At 43.6% G+C, this 25,552-nt stretch overlaps 3 protein-coding genes across 3 annotated transcripts; all 3 read right to left on the bottom strand.

The window, feature by feature from the left end:
* Positions 1 to 1,242: 1,242 nt before the first annotated feature.
* On the bottom strand, positions 1,243 to 2,942 carry LOC149753246 (glutathione S-transferase F10-like). The gene is made up of 3 exons (XM_089923806.1): positions 2,222 to 2,942; positions 2,016 to 2,067; positions 1,243 to 1,924 (listed from the first exon to the last, which is right to left on the bottom strand). The coding sequence occupies exons 1-3, from the start codon at positions 2,369 to 2,371 to the stop codon at positions 1,440 to 1,442; spliced, it is 687 nt and encodes a 228-aa protein (XP_089779932.1). The 5' UTR covers positions 2,372 to 2,942; the 3' UTR covers positions 1,243 to 1,439.
* Positions 2,943 to 5,120: 2,178 nt separating this feature from the next.
* Positions 5,121 to 6,100, bottom strand: LOC149753245 (uncharacterized). Its single transcript, XM_089923804.1, has 4 exons — positions 5,947 to 6,100; positions 5,759 to 5,860; positions 5,353 to 5,670; positions 5,121 to 5,243 (listed from the first exon to the last, which is right to left on the bottom strand). Exons 1-4 carry the CDS (start codon positions 6,070 to 6,072, stop codon positions 5,187 to 5,189), a joined length of 603 nt encoding a protein of 200 aa, XP_089779930.1. The 5' UTR covers positions 6,073 to 6,100; the 3' UTR covers positions 5,121 to 5,186.
* A 42-nt stretch (positions 6,101 to 6,142) lies between these two features.
* LOC149753244 (uncharacterized) lies at positions 6,143 to 21,060 on the bottom strand. Its single transcript, XM_089923805.1, has 5 exons — positions 20,533 to 21,060; positions 20,333 to 20,403; positions 18,837 to 19,010; positions 6,424 to 6,668; positions 6,143 to 6,345 (listed from the first exon to the last, which is right to left on the bottom strand). The coding sequence occupies exons 3-5, from the start codon at positions 19,000 to 19,002 to the stop codon at positions 6,160 to 6,162; spliced, it is 597 nt and encodes a 198-aa protein (XP_089779931.1). The 5' UTR covers positions 19,003 to 19,010; positions 20,333 to 20,403; positions 20,533 to 21,060; the 3' UTR covers positions 6,143 to 6,159.
* Positions 21,061 to 25,552: the final 4,492 nt, after the last annotated feature.

The following is a 25,552-nucleotide window of genomic DNA, read 5'->3' as shown; positions in this document are numbered from 1 at the left end:
GAAGAAGTAAGTAACTTAATACTTCAAGTGTGATTTCCAAATTGTTTGATAAACTGATTAAGTTTCGACATATGTTTTGTATTCAATAAAATGAGTATGGCATGTTAAATTTTATTTGAAAATCATGTTATATGCTCTGAAATCCATAAAATATGACTGTACAGTTTATGAAATCTATTTTTATATATATGCATTCTCAGCATGGCTATAATCTATTCTGTTCTATTTTGGCCCCGCCAATAGGGATTATACGTTGGACCTGTCGACTTGTAATCTGTGAGGAACAAGTTTCAACACCGCGCCATCGGTGATTAGAATAGTGGTTTCTGGACACCGTTGCCACCGGTGACTAACAATAGTGGTTTCTGGCACTCTGTGCAACCCACGCCACTAGGTCACATGGTCGTAGCCTATCATGTTGAGATTCTGGTATCAGAGTTTTCGAAAAAATATTAATAAGTTTTGAAAACAGCAAAACGATGTTATTTATGATTTATTCCAGACATTATCCTGTATTTTGATCTGATATGCTCTGACCCCATTTTGGGGTATTTCGTTGCTTACTGGGCTAGTGTAGCTCATTATTTTATTTTCTCTGTTTTTCAGATCCAGAAGCTTGATCGCACGGGATTGGGGAGTGCGTTAGATTTTTCGATGATTTCTTCGGTTATTGGCATTTTAGTTAGATTAGTTTGGACATTCAAATTATGTTAGCAAATGTTATTTTGGAATTTTGTAAGACTGCTTTTGAATGACTTTAATTATTTATGTCAATTTTGAACATCTGTGATTGCTCCGATATGTTCCGATGCCTTGCATGCCTGTGCGGCCCGCCGTGCGGGCGAGCGGCGTCTACCGTGCCTCGGGCTCGGGGCGTGACAGGTCTTTGCTTGATCTCTGATAGGGTTGGTAAGAAGTGAATGAGGATTTCTAAATGTCGCTGCGCTAGAGCCAGACGTAGACGTACTTAGGTGATCTATTGAAGCACTTTTCTGACAAGTCGGCATTGCAGCCTTACTATCTTGTGCCAACTTTCTTGCTAATTTCAGTGAAACGCATGGATCATACTTCTCCCTGAATAATTGATAGTGCATAATCTTGACATAGCATGTTCATTGCGTGTAAAATAAGTTTTTCTATGAAATAAAATATATAATGCATAGAATGATACATGCAAGATGTTACTACTTGTACGAACCCTATGCTCATATTGCGACCTCACATATTTAGCTCAGGGGAATATTTGTCTCCACAATATCTTATTATTCTTAACACTCCTTTTTCTTATTTTTAATTTTTTGTGAGATACAGAAGATCTTTATCCATGACAGATGCAGGTCAAGAAGACTTGCATAGTAACAAACACACAACAAAAAAAGGAAGCCGCAACATGAAGGGAAGCCAAACCACACAGCAAACAAAGTCATCCAAATGAAACTCTAGTTCTCCAATTTCTCCAGTGGACTTGGATGCTCACTCTGAATTTGGACCACCCGCTTCCATGAAGGCCGATCCGAGATTGCTTTCCACCACCTCGCCACATTCTTCCTTGAAGTGAAAAGCTTGCGTCCCCTCTCTGTCTTGGTAACAAGGTAGTGTGCGTTGGGGAGGTGTGAGAGGTCGGCCAGCGTGAATTCATCCCCTGCCAAGTACTCGTCCTCTCCCAGCCTACTTTCATAGATGTCAAGAACATCGGCCAGCTTCTTCTCATTTCTCTCGATCAAAGATTGATCAGGATGCAAGCCTAATGGTGTTGCGAAGGCCAGATGGAAGACTAGAGTTGAGCTTGGAGGGTCAAACATCCGAGCTTCTGCTTGCAGCCACTGTTCAATCGTTGCCCTCTCGAGAACACCAGTTCCAAAAAGGGTCTTGTTTCCCATATCAGGGTACTTCTCCGAAATGTGCCTGCAAGCATCTCTTGAATCTGGAAGCATGAAAGAACCACATTGCCTTTGGATGTTAATTGGATTCCCATACAAAATCAATACATAAGAAAGTATCTGGGGACAACTTACCAACAAAAATCATGAACTTCCCATCTTTAAAGATTACTTGACCAGTAGGATCCTGCTAATTTGAATGGAAGAACCAGCAGTAGTTATCTTTGCAGTGCTACACTAGTATTACTACAACTTGAAGAAATGTGAGGCAGTAGTTTGTTTTTTTTTTTTTTTAATTTCAGGTGAAGAAATGTGAGGATAGAATTATCAAAATGACTTGCCTGTAGCCTAAGAAACTCAGGGACCACTGGCTCTCCCTTGAACTTGTCGGTACGAATGAGTTGGAAGTCCAAGTTCTTCTCGAAGAGGCATGTCAGCACCCTGGCAACATCTGTGGATGTTGGCTGTCCAAATACCTTCAAGGCCACCATCCTCACTCTCTCCCTCTTGTTCGGTCTCGCAAAGGCTGAAACCGCACGGAAGGATTACATGTCCTGGGGGGGATTTAAGGTGGCCGGTGATGGTTTCTGGAATTAAATGCTTGCTTGTTTAGAAGGCAAAAGAGAGAATAAGGCTAAAGGAAAAGTTAAGGGTGCAAAGCTTGAAGCAAACAACAGGTTTAAGGGGTGTAATCAGTGGATTTACATAAAGAACATGCCACATTCTCCACTTTGAGCATAATTCTTTCTCCACACAGCAAGGAAGGTAGAAAAAGAAAGATGTTTGAAATAGCATGTACAAGGATTGGAGTCCACGAACTAATTAAGGAATTTGTTAGGTGAGATGAAGAAAGTTAGCATCAAATGACATCATATAAGAAGATTTCCATCCCTTTGCTTGGGCAACAATTCATCAAATCTATGCTATCTGCACTCGGCAATGATAGAATTAGTCTCACTTCTCAAAAAAAAAAAAAAAAAAAAAGAAATTTCTAGAGCCAGTTTCTAAACATACAAACTCTAGAAAGGAAGGTTCACAATTGCTTGCACATGGAAAGGAATCAAGGCTGGTTCAATAGACAAGGCCATATCATATAGTCTGCTAGCTTAGAAAGATTGGTGGTTGGCTCCTACTTACTGCTATTACTCTTTGGGTACCCATAGAAGTTGCTTTTGCTTCTGTCGCCGAAAAACTCCAACCGTCTCTTTGCCCTTTTTGTCTTTATCTCCTCTTCCACTTCTGCCTCCTTCTTTGTCGTCCTAGCTATTCCAACCTCCTAGACCTCCCGACTTCTCCAACCTCCTCTTATGTGTTAGCTTCTATATAATTTCTTTGAGATTTGGATATAGGATTAAGATACATTATGGTGCATGAATTAGGGCTTAGCTCCGATAGTCATACCCCGCTCAGTAATTAAATATTTTAGGTTCAATTCTTGAATAGTGCCTCTTAATAATTTACATATGGATAATTATAATTAGGGGTGCAAATGGATCGGGTCGGGTCGGATCCTGGGTGACCTCGATCCGATCCGGTTTTTTGTTCGGATCCTAATTTTGGACCCAGACTCGATCCAGTTGAAGATCGGGTTGGGTCGGATCGGGTCGGATCCGAGTCGGGTCCGGATCGGGTTCGGGTCCGAGTCGGGTTGGGTTCGGGTCCGAATCGAATCCATTTTTTTGTGCCTTTGAGAAAGAATTTGGACAAATCTAATTTGGTCATATCATAATTATGAGGTGCTGGGTCACCCATGACTTGAAAGACTTGCAATTGACCTCCAATCAGAACAGATGACCCATGACTTACTAAGTCGGCCTACAAGCCAAATTTCATATCACACTATTTTTTGTCTATATGACTGATTGGACGGAACTTGGTGTCTCCCAGTTCCCCTCTGACGAGGACAAAAAAAATCCCAGACCTTCTTCCAAAATCCAATCCCATTGCAGAAAACTGGCACATGACCCATATTCAGTTCAGTGTTCCCTCACTTCCTCCCTGCAAAAGTTAAAAAAACAAAAACCAAAACACAGAAAGAAAAAAAAAAAGGCAGTTACTGAGACACCATAGGTATCAACAGTGTAATAGATCGAGAGAGGATCCTGACGGACCAATAATACAAAAAAAAAAAAAAAAAAACTCTCTTTTGCTTTCCCCCCCTCTCTCTCTCTCTCTCTCTCTCTCTCTCTCTCTTCGGGTCCATTTGGATCGGGTCGGGTCCGTTCAGTAAACCCAGACCCGACCCAAAAAATAATTCGAGGCCAATTTTAGAACCCGACCCAGACCCGCGGGTCCTAAAATTCGGATCGGGTCGGATCTACGCGGATCGGGCCGGGTCGGGTCTACGCGGGTCGGGCCGACCCATTTGCAGCCTTAATTATAATGCGAGTAGATCTCTCTTACATGAGGATCTATTAAAACACTTTTCTGATAAGTCGGCATTGCAGCCTTACTATCTTGTGCCAACTTTCTTGCTAATTTTAGTGAAACACATGGATCATACTTCTCCCTGAATAATTGATAGAGCATAATCATGACATGGCATTTTCATTGCATGTAAATTAAGTTTTCCTATGAAATAAAATATATAATGCATAGAATGATACCACTACAGGAAAAAGGACTTTAGCCGACGCTTTCGTTGAGCTTTGGCGACGCTAATTAGCGTCGGCTAAAACACCCCCGACGAATCGCCAAGCGTTGGCAAAGCGTCGCATATACGAGAGTGGCAAAAGTTTTTGCCGACGCTTATAAAGCGTCGGCAAAAACATGCCAGAAACATGGCTTTACCGCAAAAAAAGCGTTTTCCCCGACGCTTTTTTGCGTCGGTAAATCCATGTTTTTTCGACGCTTTAAAGCGTCGTCGGAATTACCTTTCCCCGACGCTTTTAAGCGTCGGCAATTGCTCAATTGCCGATGCTTTTGAAGCGTCGGCACAAGCGTGCCGGTGGTGCCCCGACCTTTTTTACCGACGCTTAAAAGCGTCGGGAATTGTCTTTTTTTAAAAAAAAATAAAACAATAATCCGTATTGTAAAATACAAATTACAAAACATATATTATAACAATATGAACCTGTATTACATTGAGACATTGACACAAATACTCAGATCATTCAAAATATGAATATTGATATATCTGATTAAAACTCCATATTTTTGAGTCATGTATCAGAAAAGCTGCCATACAAATTACAATGTACTCTAAAAAAGCAAATTACAATGTACTCTGAAAAAGCAAATTACAATGTACTCTAAAAAAGCAGAAACATATACATATCAAACTCATAAAAGATAATCTAGAATGCATCAGGGACGGGATTCAGCTCCATCATCATCTCTACTAGCGTTTGAAGTATCAGGAATCTACAAAAAAAATAAAAAAAAACTTTAGAAGTTAAGAATAATGTGATACATTAACTCATATATCATAATTGATAATATGTAAAATATTAAAATACATATAGTTATTTACCTGAGAAGGGAGAAACCGTTGTAACATGGAAGAAATATTCGTATGCTGAGACTGCAAATTTGCTTGATTTTGCTTCAACTCATCAATAGTTGCTTGAAGCCGACGAACTTCTGCAGTGTTACTAGATTCTCTGGCATTTCTTGTATATGTGCCCACTGAAGACAACTGAGTGGGGGTAACTCCAACGCCGTAACCCCTCACTCGACCATAATGCTCTGGGCCCATCAATTCAGCGAGCACTTCAGCTTCAATATTATGGGTCGCGTCGGATGATGATGACCCCCCGACGCGCTCCGAAATAAGATTTGTTGCCCTATCCTATATCTCTCCAAAAAAAAATCAAATTAATGTATGCGAATAATAGAACCAAAAAAAAATACAGCACAAGTCAAAGATGAATACATACAACTATATCTCTTGACTCCTCTCGGACAAAGCTGCCATCTCGGTGGGTGTGAGTCATCCTATAAAACTCCACCCTACCAGGCTCCCTCCCATTATCATCCACCTACAACAAAAAGTATATTTCAAGAGTATACATGCTATATGATAGAATAATTTAAAATAAATTTAAATTATTTCAAGAAAGCTTACGAATTCAGCTCTACGCCTCGCATAACTCATGGAGCCTGAAGTGTGAGGAACAGTCTGTGATGCTCGAGCAGCTCTACCAATATTGGAATATGTCTTCCCCGAAAAACAATAAACAATGTAATGCATAAAATGTATTAATTTTTAATCTATATTAATAGTAAATACAATCTAAGGTATTGAAAAAATATACACAACCTGAGCTCTCTCGGAAAATCAGTAGTGGACAAGCTCCCTCCACTGATGAGAGATTACATCTGGAGGACAAACACGGGCCACCTCCTCTTCAGTCATGCCCTCGTGCTTCCAATCCGCCTTTAGCTTCGCCTTATATTCTTTCCATTTGCGGTTGACGGACTTCAGCACCCAATCATGGCTATTTGCAGGCAGGACAAACTTTGTCTACATCAAAGTCAAAAATGTTATATCAATGTTAAATCAAAAAATAATTGAAGATAGTAAGCAAATTCAATTCTTTACCTCAACAACTCTAAGAAGCTCAACCTTATACGAAGGAAGCATTTCGTTCCATTTCGTATAGTTGAGTGGACACAATTGTCCCTTCCGCGCAACCGATCCTAAAAAAGTTGATAAAATGCTTGCAGCATTATTGATGGGCTGCCCCAGTTCGTTGCAATGGACGACAATCTTCTCATCCTCAGGTAGGCTCCATACGTCCCGTGCTCGAGTGGGCCCTCGTGTTCTCCTCACTCTCCCCAGTCCATCTATAAAATAACAAGTCCATTAAAGGTAAATGATTTAAAATAGTTAGAACTGGAATGAACATCTAGCCATTAAAAGCAAATGATTTAAAGCAAAATAGTTAAAACTGGAATGAACTTACTTTTCTTGAAACTGGAATGAACTAGATGCCAGTTTTTGGGTCTTATATGCAGGTTTTGTTACATTTCTTTCTCTTGGACACTGTAATGAACAGCCCAGGACAATGTAGTTTTTCTTTCGATCCTATTGTTGTTATCTATCTGGGTCTTACATGCAGGATTTGTTACAGCCAACTATCTTGGATATGGTAATGAAGGCTGTGACTGTATTGAAACAGATGCTCATATTGACACCATCCTCTTGGATTAGTATGGGGTTTTGCCACAACAGGTGGTGGTCGGGTTATGATATGTTGTTCCTCAAATTTCTGAAAGGATGGGATCCTTCTTTTTCTATATTTTTCAGGTTCCGTTGATTGGTGTTAGGGGGCTCTACATCTCTGGATTTTCTTCAGCCCAGTACTGTTGATCAACTGTTGTTATTGTCACTAGGTGTCACGCCCCGAGCCCGAGGCGCGGCAGACGCCGCACGCCCGCACGGCGGGCCGCACGGGCGCGCAAGGCAGCAGATCATATCAAAGCAGATACAGCTTTTCAAAGATAACATAATTATTTAAATTGTTCAAAAGCGGTCTTACAAAATTCCAAAATAACATATGCCAACATAATTCAAATGTCCAAACTAAACTAACTAAAATGCCAATAACTGAAGAATCATCGAAATCTCTAACGCACTCCCCAATCCCGTGCGATCAAGCCTCTGGATCTGAAAAATGGAGAATACAGAATAATGAGCTACACTAGCCCAGTAAGCAACAAAATACCCCAGAGTGGGGTCAGAGCATATCAGATCAAAATACAGGATAATGTTTGAAACAAATCACAAATAATATCATTTTTTTGTTTTTATAAAACTCTGATATCATAATCTCAACATGATAGGCTACGGCCACGTAACCCAGCGGCATGGGTTGCACAGAGTGCCAGAAACCACTATTATTAGTCACCGGTGGAAACGGTGTCCAGAAACCACTATTCTAATCACCGGTGGCGCGGTGTCGAAACCGGTTCCTCACAGAATACAAGTCGACAGGTCCAACGTATAATCCCCATTGGCGGGGCCAGAACAGAACAGAACAGATCATAGCCATGCTGAGAATATATATATATAAAAACAGATTTCATAAATTTTTCAGTCATAGTTTACGGATTTCAGAGCAAAATTTTCAAATGAAATGCCAGACCCATTTTACTAAATACAAAACATATTTCAGAATTTAATATATTTATTTGAAAATCACACTTGAAGTATTAAGTCACTTACCTCTTCTCGCTTAATTCCTACTTCAGGCAGGCGGATCAGGTTCACCTGTTAACATTTAATTAATTTCTTTGTAAATTTCAGAGCTAAGCGAAAATCCAAAAATAATACTATTGGGTTTCGGGTTCGGGTTCGGATTCGGCGTTGAACTGGATTTCGGGTTCGGATTTCAAATAGACCCAAATTGGGCCCATATAGGGTATGGCCCAACTGGGCCTAACCGGGCTGGACTGGGCCCAAGTTGGGCCTGAAATGGACAGGGCCCAACGGGCCCAGTTTGGCCCGTGATGGGCCTCCTTCTTCCCCCAAACTTCCCATGGACAGGGGAGATGGAAACCGAGAGAGGAAGGGGGAAAAACGGGGTGGTCGGCCTGGGTGGCCGGCCTAGGCGGCTGGGGGCCGTCGCCCGATCGATGGCCGGCCGATCATGGTGGCGGCCGACGGCCGCTGCGGCTCCCGGCGTGAAGAAAACAACCGAGAATGGTCTCGGTTCATGAGGCCAAAACAGGGAAAGAAACATCATGTTATTGGGCATGAAAACGAAGGCAAGAAGGAGGAAAGCTCACCGGCAGTCGACAGAGGTGGTGGGTCTCGGCCAAGGGAAGATCGATCCAGTGTCAGGCGGCGGCGGCGACGCTTGAACCCAAGGAGATGGGTCTCAGAACAGGGGGTGGCCGCGAGGGGGATCCGGCGGCGCTCGGTCGGGAGGGTACACCGGTCGGAGAGGAGGAGGAGGGAAGGAAGAAGAGGAGGAGGAGCTCGGGATGCCCTAGGGGAAGGAGTAGATGGGGCTTTATAGCCCCATCGTAACGGTTCTCCGCCGCGAAAATCGCGGCGGTCAAGCGAGATCCACGGCCGATTCACGGCCGTGAATCGGCCGTGGATGGACTAGGAGGGGCGCCGCGGGGATCTCGCGGCGCCCTTGCCTTGTTTACCCCTCCGGAGGAGCCGGAGAGGATCGCCCACGCGATCCTCTGTTCCGGCTCCTTCCCCAAATGAATCGGGGCTGAAGTCGGCGAGGGCTGCCGACTTCAGTCCCGTGTCTCACATTCTTCCCCCCTAAAAAATTTCGTCCTCGAAATTTAACATACCTTAGCTTGCAAAAAGGTCCGGATATTTTTCCTTCATCTCGTCCTCCAGCTCCCACGTGGCCTCTCGTTCTGAGTGATGGCTCCACTGGATCTTAACATAAGGAATCGTGCGCCTCCTCAACACTTGCTCTTTTCTATCAATCACACGTACAGGCTGCTCAGGATATGTCAAATCTTCTCTAAGCTGCAAGGGAGCCACTTCTACCACATGGCTCATATCTGGAATATACTTTCTTAGCATGGAAACATGAAAAACATTGTGAACTCCAGACAGTGAAGGTGGAAGTGCCAATTTGTAAGCCACTGCTCCTACTCTTTCCAGAATCTCAAAGGGGCCGACATAGCGTGGACTAAGTTTTCCGCGTATTCCAAATCGCATCACCCCTTTAGTAGGAGACACTTTCAGAAACACATGATCTCCGACCTGAAATTTCAATTCCCTTCTTCTATTATCTGCATAACTTTTCTGTCTGCTCTGAGCTATCCGGAGGCGTTCCCTGATCAGCTGGATCTTCTCTACTGTTTGTTGCACAATCTCGGGGCCCATAATTTTTCTTTCACCAACATCATCCCAACAGATAGGTGATCTACACTTTCTTCCATATAGAGCCTCATAAGGTGCCATTTGAATACTTGCCTGGTAACTGTTATTATATGCAAACTCAACCAAAGGCAAGTGACGGTCCCAAGAACCTTTCATATTCATTACACAAGCTCTTAGCATATCTTCCAAGGTCTGAATGGTTCTTTCTGATTGGCCATCAGTCTGAGGGTGGAAAGCTGTGCTGAAGCTCAGAGTGGTCCCCAAGGCTTTATGCAAACTACTCCAAAAGTGAGATACAAACCGCGAGTCCCTATCGGAAACAATGGATACGGGTACCCCATGCAACCTCACTATTTGTTCAATGTAGAGCTCTGCAAACTTTTCCAAGGTCATTCCTACTTTGAATGCCAAAAAGTGTGCCGACTTTGTCAATCTGTCCACAATCACCCATATAGCATCATAACCTTTAAGAGTGCGAGGCAACCCGAAGACGAAGTCCATAGTGATGTGTTCCCACTTCCATTCAGGAAGTGGTAGGGGCTGCAACAACCCTGCCGGTCTTTGATGCTCTGCTTTAACTTGCTGACATGTCAAACACCGAGCCACAAATTGTGCAATTTCTCTCTTCATATTATTCCACCAAAATGTACCTTTCAAATCCTTATACATCTTAGTACCCCCAGGATGCACTGTATATCCAGTATTATGAGCTTCCTTCATAATTTCATTCTTTAAATCGGAGTCATTTGGAATACACATTCTGTTCCTGTATCTCAATGATCCATCCTCATGAAGTCTGAATTCTGATTGAGAACCTGATTCAATATCACTTCTAAGCTTTTGCAACTGAGGGTCATCTGCTTGAGCAATCCTGATCCTCTCTATCAAGGTAGGTTGGACATGTAAGTTTGCCAATTGTGCATCGGAGTCATGCCAACATACCTCAATTTCTGCTCTCCTCAGATCTTCCAGAATTTTCCTCTGAGAGGTGAGTAAGGCAGCAATACTACCAGTGGATTTTCTGCTCAGTGCATCTGCTACGACATTAGCTTTTCCCGGATGGTAATGAATAGACAAATCATAATCCTTCAGTAACTCTAACCATCTTCTCTGTCTCATGTTTAGTTCCTTCTGGGTAAAAAGGTATTTCAAACTTTTGTGATCAGTGTACACCTTACAAGATTCACCATATAAATAATGTCTCCAAATTTTTAATGCAAACACAACAGCAGCAAGTTCCAGATCATGAACGGGGTAGTTCTCCTCATATGACTTTAATTGTCGGGAAGCATATGCAATAACCTTATCATTCTGCATCAGTACACAACCCAATCCTTTCTTTGAGGCATCACTGTAGATGGTATAACCTTCGCCACTAGAGGGAAGGGTAAGGATGGGAGCGGACACCAAACGTTGCTTAAGCTCCTGGAAGCTCTGTTCACATTTATCTGACCACTCAAACTTAACTCCTTTACGAGTTAATCGAGTCAAAGATGCAGCAATAGAGGAAAAATTCTCAACAAATCGTCTATAATATCCTGCTAGGCCCAAGAAGCTGCGAATCTCAGTAACACTATTGGGTCTGCTCCAGTTGACCACTGCCTCGATCTTCTTTGGATCCACATAGATACCCTCTTTAGATATTACATGCCCTAGGAACATCACACTGTCTAGCCAGAATTCACTTTTCTTCAACTTACCATACAACTGCTCTTGTCTTAGGGTTTCCAGTACTAACCTCAAATGTTGCTCGTGCTCGGCCTGGCTCCCAGAATAGATCAAGATATCATCAATAAAGACTACTACAAATTTGTCCAGAAAGGGTCTGAACACCCTGTTCATCAGATCCATAAAAGCTGCAGGGGCATTTGTCAGTCCAAAAGGCATGACCAAAAATTCATAGTGCCCATAGCGAGTACGAAAAGCAGTTTTAGGCACATCTTCAGCCCTTATCTTTAATTGATGGTACCCAGAACGAAGATCAATTTTAGAGAATATCTGAGCACTCTTTAACTGATCAAATAAGTCATCAATTCTTGGTAGAGGATACTTGTTCTTTATTGTTGCTTTATTTATCTCTCGATAATCAATACATAATCTCATACTACCATCCTTCTTCTTTACAAATAAGACTGGAGCTCCCCAAGGTGAAACACTAGGTCTGATGAAACCCTTATCAAGAAGATCCTGCAACTGCTCCTTTAATTCTTTCATTTCAGCTGGAGCCATTCTATAGGGGGTCTTAGAGATTGGTGTGGTACCAGGAATTAAATCAATTGCAAATTCAATTTCTCTATCTGGTGGCAAGCCAGGAAGGTCTTCCGGAAAGACATCAGGGTATTCATTCACTACTCGAATATCTTCCAATCTTTGATCTGATTGTCTGGTGTCAACCACTGTGGCAATATACGCCATACTCCCCTTTCTAAGCAGCCGCTTAATTTGCATAGCGGAGACAACTCGAGGGGAGGTATAAGCACCACTCCCTACGAAGCTGAATTCGGTATCTCCGGGGATCTGAAAGTTTATCCGTTTCTCATGGCAATTAATGGTGGCAAATTGTGATGCTAACCAGTCCATACCGAGGATTATGTCAAAGTCATGCATATCTATAACTATTAAATCAGCAGGCAAGTCTCTACCTACAATCCAAATTGGACAAGTCTTGCAGACCTGATTACCAATCATCCCACTCCCTGCAGGAGTGCTAACATGCAGATCATACTCTAATTGCACACAAGGCAGATCATGTTTTTGCACAAATGTAGATGACACAAAGGAATGCGTAGCACCAGAATCAAATAGTGTATGAGCATAAACAGAAGCAACTGGCAATGTACCTGACACCACCGTGTTGGATGCCTGAGCATCCTGCTGAGTCAGTGCATAAATACGACCCTGTGTGCGCAGTCTCCCCCCTTTCTGCTGCTTAGGAGAAGAAGGCTGAGCTGACTGAGCCGGAGCAGGAGAAGCTTGCACTTGCTGGTTTCTTGAAGTTTGAGGCCTCTGAACTGATCGAAGGTCCTGTTGAGGACACTCAGCTACCTTATGACCCTGCTGGCCGCATCTAAAACAAGCACCAGATAATCGTCTACAGTGTTCAGTCTTATGCATACCACCACATGCATCACACTTCTGCTTCTCTTGCTGAATAGTCTTTCCATCAGATCCTTGCTTCCCTGATTGCCAAGATTGGTTATGTGATTTTGCAGTTTTGCTAGAATTCTGTCCACTGCGAGCATCATAATCTCTGCTTCTCTTCTTTTGTTTCTTATCTTTGGCATCATAGGTTTCTTTCCAGACAATTTCCAGATTCTTAGCCCTGTCTACCAGATCATCATAGTTTGTGGAGTTTATTGCGGCCAAACTCCGACGTAAGTGAGGCTTCAATCCTTCTTCAAATCTCCTCATCCGAGACTCTGCATCCATGACGAGGGTGGGAGCAAACCGAGATAGCCTGTCAAACTCTGCCTCATACTCATCCACAGTCATAGTTCCTTGATTCAGATTGAGAAATTCCCTCTCTAGCTCCCTCAGGCGACTGGAGGGAAAATACTTGGAGTAGAATGCTGTGCGGAATCTCTGCCAGGTAAGCGCCTCATGCTCGGGTGCCAATGTGCGCTCCACAGACATCCACCAATGATGAGCTCGGTCCTGAAGCATATAGGTGGCAAATCTGACCTTCTCTTCATCGGTGCACTCCATTGCCCTGAAGGCTTTCTCCATTTCATTTATCCAGGTTTCGGCCTCTTGAGGACTAGTGGTGCCTTTAAAAGCCGAAGGTGCCATTCTCTTGAATTCTGCTATACTCCTTCTTTGCTCAGGAGGAGCAACATCCTGCTGGACTGGTTGCTGAGGTTGTTGCCTCTGTTGTCGTACTAACCCGACGACCTCCTCGATCAGTTCGAGCACCCGAGTTTGATTTCCGGCGGCAGCTTCTGGAGTTGATTGACCCTGGGTCCCTGAGTTATGCGGTGCCTCGCCCGCTTGGTTAGTAGGGGCTCTTCCCCGAGGGCCCCTGACCATCCGATTCAGGCTACGGACACGACGAGGCGGCATTCTGATTCAGTAAAAATATATAGATATTATAAAATCAGCCAAACAGAAAAATACGAAATAGTTAATAAAATAAATAAACATTATCCCCTTATCTGGTTCCTACCCATCTCTCAACCTTTCTGACGGATCCTACGAATCCTAAAACTTAGGCTCAATATAATTGTTTCAGTTACAATCCCTAGTGATCTTAAACCTGAGCTCTGATACCACCAAATCTGTCACGCCCCGAGCCCGAGGCGCGGCAGACGCCGCACGCCCGCACGGCGGGCCGCACGGGCGCGCAAGGCAGCAGATCATATCAAAGCAGATACAGCTTTTCAAAGATAACATAATTATTTAAATTGTTCAAAAGCGGTCTTACAAAATTCCAAAATAACATATGCCAACATAATTCAAATGTCCAAACTAAACTAACTAAAATGCCAATAACTGAAGAATCATCGAAATCTCTAACGCACTCCCCAATCCCGTGCGATCAAGCCTCTGGATCTGAAAAATGGAGAATACAGAATAATGAGCTACACTAGCCCAGTAAGCAACAAAATACCCCAGAGTGGGGTCAGAGCATATCAGATCAAAATACAGGATAATGTTTGAAACAAATCACAAATAATATCATTTTTTTATTTTTATAAAACTCTGATATCATAATCTCAACATGATAGGCTACGGCCACGTAACCCAGCGGCATGGGTTGCACAGAGTGCCAGAAACCACTATTATTAGTCACCGGTGGAAACGGTGTCCAGAAACCACTATTCTAATCACCGGTGGCGCGGTGTCGAAACCGGTTCCTCACAGAATACAAGTCGACAGGTCCAACGTATAATCCCCATTGGCGGGGCCAGAACAGAACAGAACAGATCATAGCCATGCTGAGAATATATATATATAAAAACAGATTTCATAAATTTTTCAGTCATAGTTTACGGATTTCAGAGCAAAATTTTCAAATGAAATGCCAGACCCATTTTACTAAATACAAAACATATTTCAGAATTTAATATATTTATTTGAAAATCACACTTGAAGTATTAAGTCACTTACCTCTTCTCGCTTAATTCCTACTTCAGGCAGGCGGATCAGGTTCACCTGTTAACATTTAATTAATTTCTTTGTAAATTTCAGAGCTAAGCGAAAATCCAAAAATAATACTATTGGGTTTCGGGTTCGGGTTCGGATTCGGCGTTGAACTGGATTTCGGGTTCGGATTTCAAATAGACCCAAATTGGGCCCATATAGGGTATGGCCCAACTGGGCCTAACCGGGCTGGACTGGGCCCAAGTTGGGCCTGAAATGGACAGGGCCCAACGGGCCCAGTTTGGCCCGTGATGGGCCTCCTTCTTCCCCCAAACTCCCCATGGACAGGGGAGATGGAAACCGAGAGAGGAAGGGGGAAAAACGGGGTGGTCGGCCTGGGTGGCCGGCCTAGGCGGCTGGGGGCCGTCGCCCGATCGATGGCCGGCCGATCATGGTGGCGGCCGACGGCCGCTGCGGCTCCCGGCGTGAAGAAAACAACCGAGAATGGTCTCGGTTCATGGGGCCAAAACAGGGAAAGAAACATCATGTTATTGGGCATGAAAACGAAGGCAAGAAGGAGGAAAGCTCACCGGCAGTCGACGGAGGTGGTGGGTCTCGGCCAAGGGAAGATCGATCCAGTGTCAGGCGGCGGCGGCGACGCTTGAACCCAAGGAGATGGGTCTCAGAACAGGGGGTGGCCGCGAGGGGGATCCGGCGGCGCTCGGTCGGGAGGGTACACCGGTCGGAGAGGAGGAGGAGGGAAGGAAGAAGAGGAGGAGGAGGAGGAGGAGCTCGGGATGCCCTAGGGGAAGGAGTAGATGGGGCTTTATAGCCCCATCGTAACGGTTCTCCGCCGCGAAAATCGCGGCGGTCAAGCGAGATCCACGGCCGATTCACGGCCGTGAATCGGCCGTGGATGGACTAGGAGGGGCGCCGCGGGGATCTCGCGGCGCCCTTGCCTTGTTTACCCCTCCGGAGGAGCCGGAGAGGATCGCCCACGCGATCCTCTGTTCCGGCTCCTTCCCCAAATGAATCGGGGCTGAAGTCGGCGAGGGCTGCCGACTTCAGTCCCGTGTCTCACACTAGGAGCCACAGACTTATTAATGGGTACTCATCTATGTTCCATAAGTCAATGAACTCATAAGTCATTAAAAGCAAATGATTTAAAGCAAAATAGTTAGAACTGGAATGAAAAATCACCTATGTTCCAGTAGCATCTATGTTCCAGTAGCATGTCAATATGGCCTTAAATATAATTTTGCTTAAAACTCACCTGCTTTCTAGATGCAGTCTTGAAGTGCATGTCTCAAACTAAATATGTGATCTTAAACCAATGTGATAAATCTCAAAGCTGGAGTTTGTATTGTATGATATACCCATCCTCTCATTCAGAGAAAGGAGCAAAAATAGACAGTCGTATTCTTGTATAATTTGATCATCACAAAAGCCAGAGGTAGCAGCATGGTCACCGTACTTTTCTCGCCATCGATGAAAAGGAAAGTAACAATTACCAGAAAATAAAGTTATCAGATATAAAAGGTCATGCATGGTTAATCCAAGGCTGCAAAATGCCCCGGTCTCTCACATAAAAGAGTGTACTTATTCTCTTCTATGAAAAAGCCTGTTAAGTTTTACTTCCATGATCCAAGAAGTCAACTTTTAAACAAGCTGAAAGTCGAGTGACCTTAAAGAGAATGGTCAAGAAAGGCTGAAACACTACAAAAAATTGTGTTTTTGCCGACTCTTCCCCGCCGACGCTATCAAAAAGCGTCGGCGAATTTCGAACAGGGTCGAAACTCGACGACGCTTTTTGATAGTGTCGGGTGAAATTTAGAGACGACGACGCTTTAAAGCGTCGTCGAAGGCCAAAAGATACGACGACGCTTTAAAGCGTCGTCGGAGGCCAAATGGAGGGGCACTTGAACTGCGGCACCAGGCACGCCATCCCCCCGACTCTTCTCTCCTCCTCCTCCTTTCTCTCTCTCCCTTTTCGGATCGCCTTACTGACTGCGGGAGATGATACGAGGAAAAGGAAGACAAAATGATGCTCTGCAAAACTTCATCCTCCGTTCTTCTTCCTCCGCTTTTTCCTTCGTTGACGTGAGAGAGAGAGAGAGAGAGAGAGCGCCGGGGTGAGGGTGAGGGTGAGAGGCGGAAGGATTAGGAAACGGATAAGGAACAGAGCGAGAAGGCCTGGTTCCAAGACGACGCCGATTTGCCTTGGGCGAGCGCTAGATAGTGGAGGAGACGACGACGCTTTAAAGCGTCGTCGAAGGCCTGGTTCCAACTCCCCCGATCCCTCCCTCACCCAGCGGCTCCCCCGATCTTAGAGACGACGACGCTTTAAAGCGTCGTCGGAGGTCCCTCCTTCTTCACCCAGCCGCTCCCCCGATCCCTCCATTTTCTGCCGCTCCATCCGCCCACCCCACCATCCGCCGACGTTCTTCTTTTAATCCCACACCGGAGACCCCACCCGTTCTCCCCTAATTTCTTTATCTACTGCACCTTTGGCGTGGGGTGTTGGGAGGGAGAGGATGGGGATCGATCTGAACACGATCGAGGAGGAGGAGGAGGAGGAGGCGGCGGGCCCGCGTCGCCGAGCACAACCTCGACCTCCGCCACTCCGCCTTCAAGCCCACCTTGCCTGCCGCCAAGGCGGTCGTCGACCAGCTCCTCCGGATCGCCTGGGCTTCGAAGCAGGGGCACTCGAGGGCTCCTCCGGATCGCCTGGGCTTCGCATGCATGGCCGTCTGAACCAGCCCAGCCACCACATGGCTCCATCGAGGGTGGGGAGACCAGATCCCTTCAGCTTCTCCTGGGTGATTTCATCCATCCTCCGAGCCATCTCGGGACTCATATGGTTCCTGCAATCCCCCACCTCCCCTTTCCTGAACAGCGACGCATTCCTTACCTCGTAGACCGGGATTTTTCGACGTCCCGTCCTGTTCACCTCCAAGTTCCTCAAGTTCTCAAAGCTACGGAGCCTTACAATGTCCTCCAAGACCCCTTCCTTCTCTTCCTCTGGCGAGAAGGGTTTCGCCGTCGTCCATGGCGGCCATGCCCTGGTTCCCCTCTTTCTTTTTTAATTTTTTTTTTAAAAACAGGTTGCTAACGCCGACGCTTATAAGCGTCGGCGTTGAGTATTTTCTCGACACTTTCATTAGCGTCGGGAAAGTCCTGTTTTTGCCGACGCTTTCTCTTAGCGTCGGCAAAAACCGGACCCACGCCCACCTGCCCGACGTTTGACCCACGCTTTGTGAAGCGTGGGCTGGGAATTCGCCGACGCTTATAAGCGTCGGTAGAGACAAAAAAAAGCATCGGGATTTCTTCCTTTTTTTGTAGTGAAACCTGTCAGGAAGGGGATCTTTTCCCTCCACAGCAGTAATATCCAGCAATTATGTCCAACATAGACAATGATATCAGAGCTAAGCCAGATGAAAACATGGAAAACTTGGTCCTTATGACCTAATTGGACCAGCCCGAAACTTTTTCTTTAGGTACTTCTGCAGTTCACGAAAGCCTATGCAAATGAAAGGGGAAAAGATACAGACAAGAAGTCGATGCAAAAGGAAAGGTCAAACTATTTGAAGGCCCATAGAGAACATACCTGTTCCAACACCACCCACAAGTTTAATTCTGAAAAAACAACCAAGACATCTGCCATTATCATATGGATGCTAATCTAGTAGCAAATGCAGAGATCTAACATAAACAGCACGGTTGAACTTCATATTGTCATAATGTTCCCACAGTGAAGTACAAATAACCAGACAATTTTGTTGTTAACCCAACTTTAATGATGATAGCTACACATATCTCTTTTCTAAAAAAAAATACGGGAATAGAATATGAGAAGAGTGAACATGTTACTAAGAGGGCAGAAAGCAAAACTAGTGTGTTAAGGTTCCTCTTTTTTTTTTTTTAATTTACGCAGCGGATGAATCATACACGTCTAATGTGAATACATCCAAAAAAGTCAAAATACTTCCAATATCCAAAATCATCAAATATGCCATATGTAATGTACTTTTTTAAAGGCAAATGATTTAAAGGCAAAGGATTGTAAATCAAATTACCCAGGACGTCCACGTCATCCGTGTCTGGACGATCTGCAGGTGGAGCGTGCTCCGACTGGGACCCGGACTGAGTATGGGGCTCATCGGGCTGCTGGGAACGATCAGAAGTAGATCCCACGGATGTGTGCTGAAACTCAATATTTCTGAAACGTCTTCCTCGCGGCATATTGTAATCTAGTATGCACAAAAAAGAATCAATATTAGTTAAATATTAAAAGTACATTACTTTTAATATTCTTATAAAAGAAGCATTTGATGTAGGAAAGAGCTCTCCTTGTCATTTGTTAGGTTGCCTGTACTTGCAGTCACACATAATAAAGAACTCAATCAACTCTAGAATAATTTGAAAGAACCTGTCACTGCATTTGAAAGGCTTTTTTGTTAGGAAAGGCTTTTTTGTTTCAGTTAGTCGGCAGTCACAGTGATAAAGGCATCAATTGTATTGCAAGGTGAACAGTATAAGCTTAGATTCCAACTCTAGAATAATTTGAAAGAACCTGTCACTGCATTACTACCCAACACGTATTGAAAAGTTGATTCTTTTTTTCTTCTCTCTCACTTTGAAAAAAACTGGGATGGAAGTATGGCAATGGTAAGGTAGAATACATACAGCTGGAAATTATAATGAAAAAATGCATCCTATTCATACTTGATATAAAAACATGCTAACATGACGTTTGGCATAATTCCTTTAGCAGCACGAATGGATATGATTGTTTTGGAAGCATTTTTGCCATAATAACTTAAGGGGAAAAAAAGAACTAGCCATATGGGGACGTGAGCAGGCACCACCATGTATTCCACCCTAATGGATTGAAGGAATAAAATATAAATCAACAAAAATTTAGAGATAGTGCCACATAAGGAATAGACGTTCCCCTGAAAGAGATGCTAGCCGGTTTGATTATGTGATGACAGGATTCTAATGCATGTTAATTTTTCATATCTTGTTAACTGGAAAGAGCAATTTATCAATGAATAACAAGTCAACCTTTTCCACAGAATCTTCAAAATGAAAGATTCGTACTCAAACAAGGGAAGTATAGTTTTTACCTGATCAGATCCTGGACTAATTGTAGTCAACAATTGATCAGACCAAAATACAAACTCCTAAAAAAGTTGTCCCCATCGAAGAAAATCTTATAAAATTTTAAACAGTCAAAACAACGTCAAAAAATATCAAAACATCCAGACACGCCGGAGTCAATTATTTCTTGTCGATTCTGCAAAGAACGCAGAAAAGAATCATCTGGCAGCAGTGAATGATAAGCTATCTTCGTCACCGTGCTCTGAAATTCTAGTCCTCATAAGCAAACCAGAGATTTAACCGTACATATCTAATGTGAACCCGGCTATACCCCAAGCAAACACCCAGAAAAAGCATAACCACATAGAGAGAAGCCCCAAGCGAGAGGGGGGACATTAAGAAATTCGAAAATATTGAAGGAGATCTAACTGACCAATTTATATCGACGGAGAGTATGAGGATCACTTACCTCAGACGACGGCGATGTCGACGGCGGCGGAGTAGCTACGGCTCGCTTGGGATGGAGGTGAGATGTCGGCGCTAGGGCATCGACCGGCAGAGGATGAGGAGACGGGGCCGGGCGAGAGTTAAAAACAAGAAGAAAACAAAGAGGAGGAGGAGGAGGAGGAGGAGGAGGAGAAGGAAGAGAAGGAGGAGTAGGAGGCTTACCAAAGACGACGGCAAGTTCGACGGCAGCGGAGTAGCGGAGTCTTCGATCGCCGATCGGGGCTAGGGATGGAGGTGAGATTAGGGCTCAGAAGGAGAGGGGGCCGATCGAGCTAGGGATTACCTCAGAAGGAGAGGTCGACGGCAGCGGGGGTGTCGGCGCGCTCGCAGATAGGAAATGAGGAGAGGGGCTAGGGCTCGCAGATGGGAAATGAGGAGAGGGGGCTGATCGAGCGAGGCGTGGGGTTTTAAGTTTTCTAACGACGCTTATAAGCGTCGTTGTTTCTTGAACTTATAACGACGCTTCAGAGCGTCGTTGCAGATAGGAAATCAGGAGAGGGGGGCCGATCGAGCGAGGTGCTGGGGTTTTAAAGTTTATAACGACGCTTATAAGCGTCGTTGTTTCTTAAACTTATAACGACGCTTTATAGCGTCGTTGTTTCTTTCGCTTTTCCAACGCTAACCCAAAGCGTCGGGAAAGGTTGGCTGTGAGCCAACCTTTACCGACGCTTTCCCCTAGCGTCGGAAAAAGTTAGTCGGGAAAACCAACATTTGTTGTAGTGTACATGCAAGATGTTACTACTTTAAAAACCCTATGCTCATATCTAGCTAAGGGGATCTCACATATTCAGCTCACAGGAATATTTGTCTACACAATATCTTATTATTCTTAACATTCCTTTTTTTTATTTTTTATTTTTTGTGAGATACAGAAGATCTTTATCCATGACAGAAGTAAGCCAAGAAGACTTGCATAGTTACAAACACACAACAACAAAGGGAAGCCACAACATGAAGGGAAGCCAAACCACACAGCAAACAAAGTCATCCAAACGTAACTCTAGTTCTCCAATTTCTCCAGTGGACTTGCATGCTCACTCTGAATTTGAACCACCCGCTTCCATGAAGGCCGATCCGAGATTGCTCTCCACCATCTCTCCACATTCTTCCTTGAAGTGAAAAGCTTGCGTCCCCTCTCTGTCTTGGTTACAAGGTAGTGTGCGTTGGGAAGGTGTGAGAGGTCAGCCAGCGTGAATTCATAAAGAACATGCCACATTCTCTCCTTTGAGCATAATTCTTTCTCGAGACAGCAAAGAGTGCAGAAAAAGAAAAATGTTTGAAACATCATTGTCACACTCCTAATCCGAAATCACAAGTTGGAGGTTACGGCAACCGCCACACACTTATAGGGAACTCTCTCCACGAGCATGTAGGCATCTCATCATGATATCAAAATCAGGTAGCGCAAATAATTTAAATAATAATAACATTCAAAATAAATAGCAAAATTAATAAATCAAATAATAAAATAATAATAATATACTAAAATTGAGCATGCAAAATTTATCAATTCAAAGCCAAATCGATATGATATTCAATCACTTCAATTGCAATCCTTGTTTCATAAATTAATTATCTTTCAAACCATCAAGTTCATCTCGACAGCCATGAGCTATGACAACCCTGTGACCGGGCTAGAATATGAGCTCATCAAAGTGCCAACGTATAACCTCCACTGGCAAGATTTTGATATCATATGCCAATGTATAACCCCTACGTACCGGCAGGGTGTCGATATACCAGCGGATAACCCCTACTAGTAGGGTGTCATTATGCCAACGTATAATCTCCATTGGTAGGATATCGATATACCAGCGAATAATCTCCACAGTAGTGTGTTGATATACCAACGAATAACCCCACTAGTAGGTTGTCGATATGCCAACGTATAATCCCTACTGGCAAGGTGTCGATATACCAACGTATCAAAATGACTTGCTTGTAGCCTAAGAAACTCAGCGACCATGCACTCTTCAACGTGTCAATAGGAATGAGTTGGAAGTCCAAGTTCTTCTCGAAGAGGCATGTCAGCACCCTAGCAACATCTGTGGATGCTGGCTATCCAACTACCTTCAAGGCCACCATCCTCTCTCTCTCTCTCCCCCTCTTGTTCAGGGATTACATGTCCGGGGGGGATTTAAGGTGATGATGGTTTCTGGAATTAATTGCTTGCTTGTTCAGAAGGCCAAAATGAGAATAAGGCTAAAGGAAAAGTTAAAGGTGCAAAGCTTGAAGCAAACAACAGGTTTAAGGTGTGTAATCAGTGGATTTACATAAAGAACATGCCACATTCTCTCCTTTGAGCATAATTTTTCTCGAGATAGCAAGGAGTGTAGAAAAAGAAAGATGTTTTACTACAGCAAAAATGGATTTTTCCGACTCTTTGTTTTCGATGCAAGAAAGAAGTGTTGGCAATTTTGTAACCGCATCAAAATTTGCTGATGCTTCATGGCAGCGTTGGGAGAAATTCGAATTTACAATGCTTATGAGCGTCATCGTAATCTGACGCTAAGTTTTGGCCTCGGACGAAGCTTACAAGCATCGTCGGAGGCCAAATCTAGCCTACCTAAGACGACGCTTTCCAAAAACGTCGTCGGAAGCTCTTCCAGCTAAGACAACGCTTTCTAAAGCATCGTTAGAAGCCTAAGTTTGCTATAGCGACGTTTTAGGAAGCGTCGTCGGAGGCCTTGATGAGAGCACAAAAGTGCAATCGTCAGACCATCTTAATTAGTATTTTAGCTAATCATTAATAACAGAATTAACTAATTAATGTTTTATTTGTGCAAGTAGCCCAATCAGCTCGTTCCCCGCATTGTGCCAGCATCCGCGCCGTCCATCAGATCACCATCATCTTCAGCCTTCAATCCCAACGCCCCTAGCCACGTCATCTTCCGCGATCCATTCCAGCAGCCGGTAATCCAGATCCCACGATCAGCAACCGTCCGTTTCAAAGAGTCCCAGCTCCTTCCCAAATCAAGCCGAAGCCCCATCCCAGCCGTTCGCATCACCCTCTTGGCCCGAGGAAGGAAGCTAGCATCTTCACCGCGTCTCCACCGCATCCATGTCAGCGGCCATCATCCCGAATCCACGCTCCCAGCTCATCCCGTGATCAAGATCCAGCGCTCCAGCCCCTCAACTGCGATACCTCCCATGATTCAGTCCGTGATCCCGTCGATCCCGCGTCCGTGAAGGAAACTCCAGCCCCTCAACCGCGATCACAGCAGCACCCCAGTGATTCCCATGCCATGAACGCCCACCCAAAGAAGGAAACCCCTCTCCCGTGATCCAAGCCGCATGCGTCCCCACCTTCCATCCGCATCATGCCAGCCACCGTGCCAGGCTCCAGCTCCTTCCATCACCCGGATCCACGTCTCTCCCAGCAAGAAAAATCCCAGCCGATCCCTCCATCCGTGCCTCCTTCTTCTGTGCACCCTCGGATCAGCCCCTCCTCCCAGCTCGCCCGTCTCCAAATCCCCCGCAATCACCGGCGATTCCAGCTCCTTCCCGTGATCCCAGCCCACGGCATCCCGTGGCATCTGCCATCTTCCTTCTCCATTTGAAGATCGCGTGCCAGCAGCCCGGATTGCGTCCGTGATCGACTCCTCCCCGCGTCTGCCATCTCCCTTCCGCATCAGGCGTCCGTCCGCGGCTATAAAAGGAGAAGGAGGAAGAGAAGAGTGGTGTGCTCGGTTGGGGCTGGTCCAAGGAAGAAGAAGGAGCTCGGCTGCTTCGGTTGATCCAAGGAAGAAGAAGAAACAGAGAGGAGTGTTCATGCTCTGTTTTCAAACAGAGCATAGTGCTTTGTTTTGTTTTTTTTATTCTTTTTCTTTTTCTTTTCATGTTTAGTTTTATTTTTAAGAGCAATGTTTATTGTTTAGTTTTATTTTAATTAAGAGCAATGTGTTGTTTTGATTCTGAATTTTAATTGAGAGCAATGTGTTTTGAGTTTGTATTGAGAACAATGTTTTAAGTTTTAAATTTAGAGAATTTTATTTTGGTGGAGAATTTTACTTTTAAGATTTTATTTATGCTGAAATTTTAATTTCTTTTATGCAATACATTAAATCTTCTTTTATGAAATTTATGTTTGCTTCAATCCTCTTAGTTTCATCCTTTTCAATTCATGCCAAAATTTTCCTTTGAATAGTTAAACATTTCATGAATTTATAAATGTTCTTTGATTTCTAAATACTTGTCTTTTTTTTATTTTTAAATAAAGAAAATTCTCCGGTAGACTAGAGAATCCATCAAACATCGACGTAATGTTTTCCTTTAGTTATTCGAAACTCGATTTTGAATCCGAGTGAACGTTTTTATTTTTAAGCAACTCCAATCGCCTCCCTGTGGATCGACCTCTTACAACCACTATTCTTCGAGTAGGAAAGGTAAGAGTAGAATTAAATTTAAACTTTGTTTGTCGGTTCTAACAACGATCTGTCTAGCGTATTTTTAGTTAGACAGGAATCGGACGAACAGAATTTTGGCGCCGTTGCCGGGGAGGCAAATCGAGAAGCAAGAACGATCACGAAGATCAAATTGGATTTTGGATGCCCGGAGTGAACGCACTCCGGTAGTAAGTTTTTATTTTTATTATTTTGATTATTTTCAGTTAATAATTTCGTAGTTATTAAATTCTGAAATTTGAAATTCGAAAATAAAAAATTTCAAAAAAAAAATAAATATAAAAAATATTTCAAAATTCAAAAATTCAAAAATTTAAATTCAAAATTTGAATTTTGAAATTCGAAATTTGAAATTTAAATTTAAATTTTTTAAAAAAATATAAAAAATATTCAAAAAAAATTAAAAAAAAATTCAAAAAAAATATTATTTTTGCTAGTAGTTAATAAGGTGCAATCCCCCGAGGTGATCATACCTCTATTGGGGCTTCTCACGGAGTAATCTCCAGAGCTTATTCAACGGGCATTCGGAGATTGAGTGACGCATAAGGATTAGTTTTAGTTTACATTCAAGTTATTGCTAAAAAAAATAAAAAAAAATTAAAAAAAATAAAAATAATAAAAATAAAAAAAAAATAAAAGTAAAAAAAATATATTTTGCTTGCTCATTTAATCAATACAACCTAATGACATTGCATAAACTTTAAAAAAATTATTGATTATTTGTTGCATCAAGCATTTGCATAAAATAATTTAAGGGCAAAACCCACTAAAAAGATAAG

The sequence above is a fragment of the Phoenix dactylifera genome, chromosome 6, assembly GCF_051530095.1.
Source record: "Phoenix dactylifera cultivar Ajwa chromosome 6, Ajwa_hap1_PhDact_Kaust_v1.1, whole genome shotgun sequence".
Lineage (NCBI taxonomy): Eukaryota > Viridiplantae > Streptophyta > Magnoliopsida > Arecales > Arecaceae > Phoenix > Phoenix dactylifera.
This window is presented reverse-complemented; position numbering and strand designations above follow the sequence as displayed.

What these genes read in the sequence shown, in the direction of transcription:
- LOC149753245 (XM_089923804.1), bottom strand. Translation starts at nt 6,072, where the DNA reads ATGCATTACATTGTTTATTGTTTTTCGGGGAAGACATATTCCAATATT. An exon ending in AGGAGTCAAGAGATATAGTT is followed by an intron (nt 5,671 to 5,758) that starts GTATGTATTCAT and finishes GGAGAGATATAG; the next exon opens with GATAGGGCAACAAATCTTAT. An exon ending in AACGGTTTCTCCCTTCTCAG is followed by an intron (nt 5,244 to 5,352) that starts GTAAATAACTAT and finishes TTTTTTTTGTAG; the next exon opens with ATTCCTGATACTTCAAACGC.
- LOC149753244 (XM_089923805.1), bottom strand. Translation starts at nt 19,002, where the DNA reads ATGCCGCGAGGAAGACGTTTCAGAAATATTGAGTTTCAGCACACATCC. An exon ending in GGATGACGTGGACGTCCTGG is followed by an intron (nt 6,669 to 18,836) that starts GTAATTTGATTT and finishes GTTATTTTATAG; the next exon opens with ATGGACTGGGGAGAGTGAGG. An exon ending in AGCTTCTTAGAGTTGTTGAG is followed by an intron (nt 6,346 to 6,423) that starts GTAAAGAATTGA and finishes ACTTTGATGTAG; the next exon opens with ACAAAGTTTGTCCTGCCTGC.
- LOC149753246 (XM_089923806.1), bottom strand. Translation starts at nt 2,371, where the DNA reads ATGGTGGCCTTGAAGGTATTTGGACAGCCAACATCCACAGATGTTGCC. An exon ending in CTGAGTTTCTTAGGCTACAG is followed by an intron (nt 2,068 to 2,221) that starts GCAAGTCATTTT and finishes TCAAATTAGCAG; the next exon opens with GATCCTACTGGTCAAGTAAT. An exon ending in GAAGTTCATGATTTTTGTTG is followed by an intron (nt 1,925 to 2,015) that starts GTAAGTTGTCCC and finishes TCATGCTTCCAG; the next exon opens with ATTCAAGAGATGCTTGCAGG.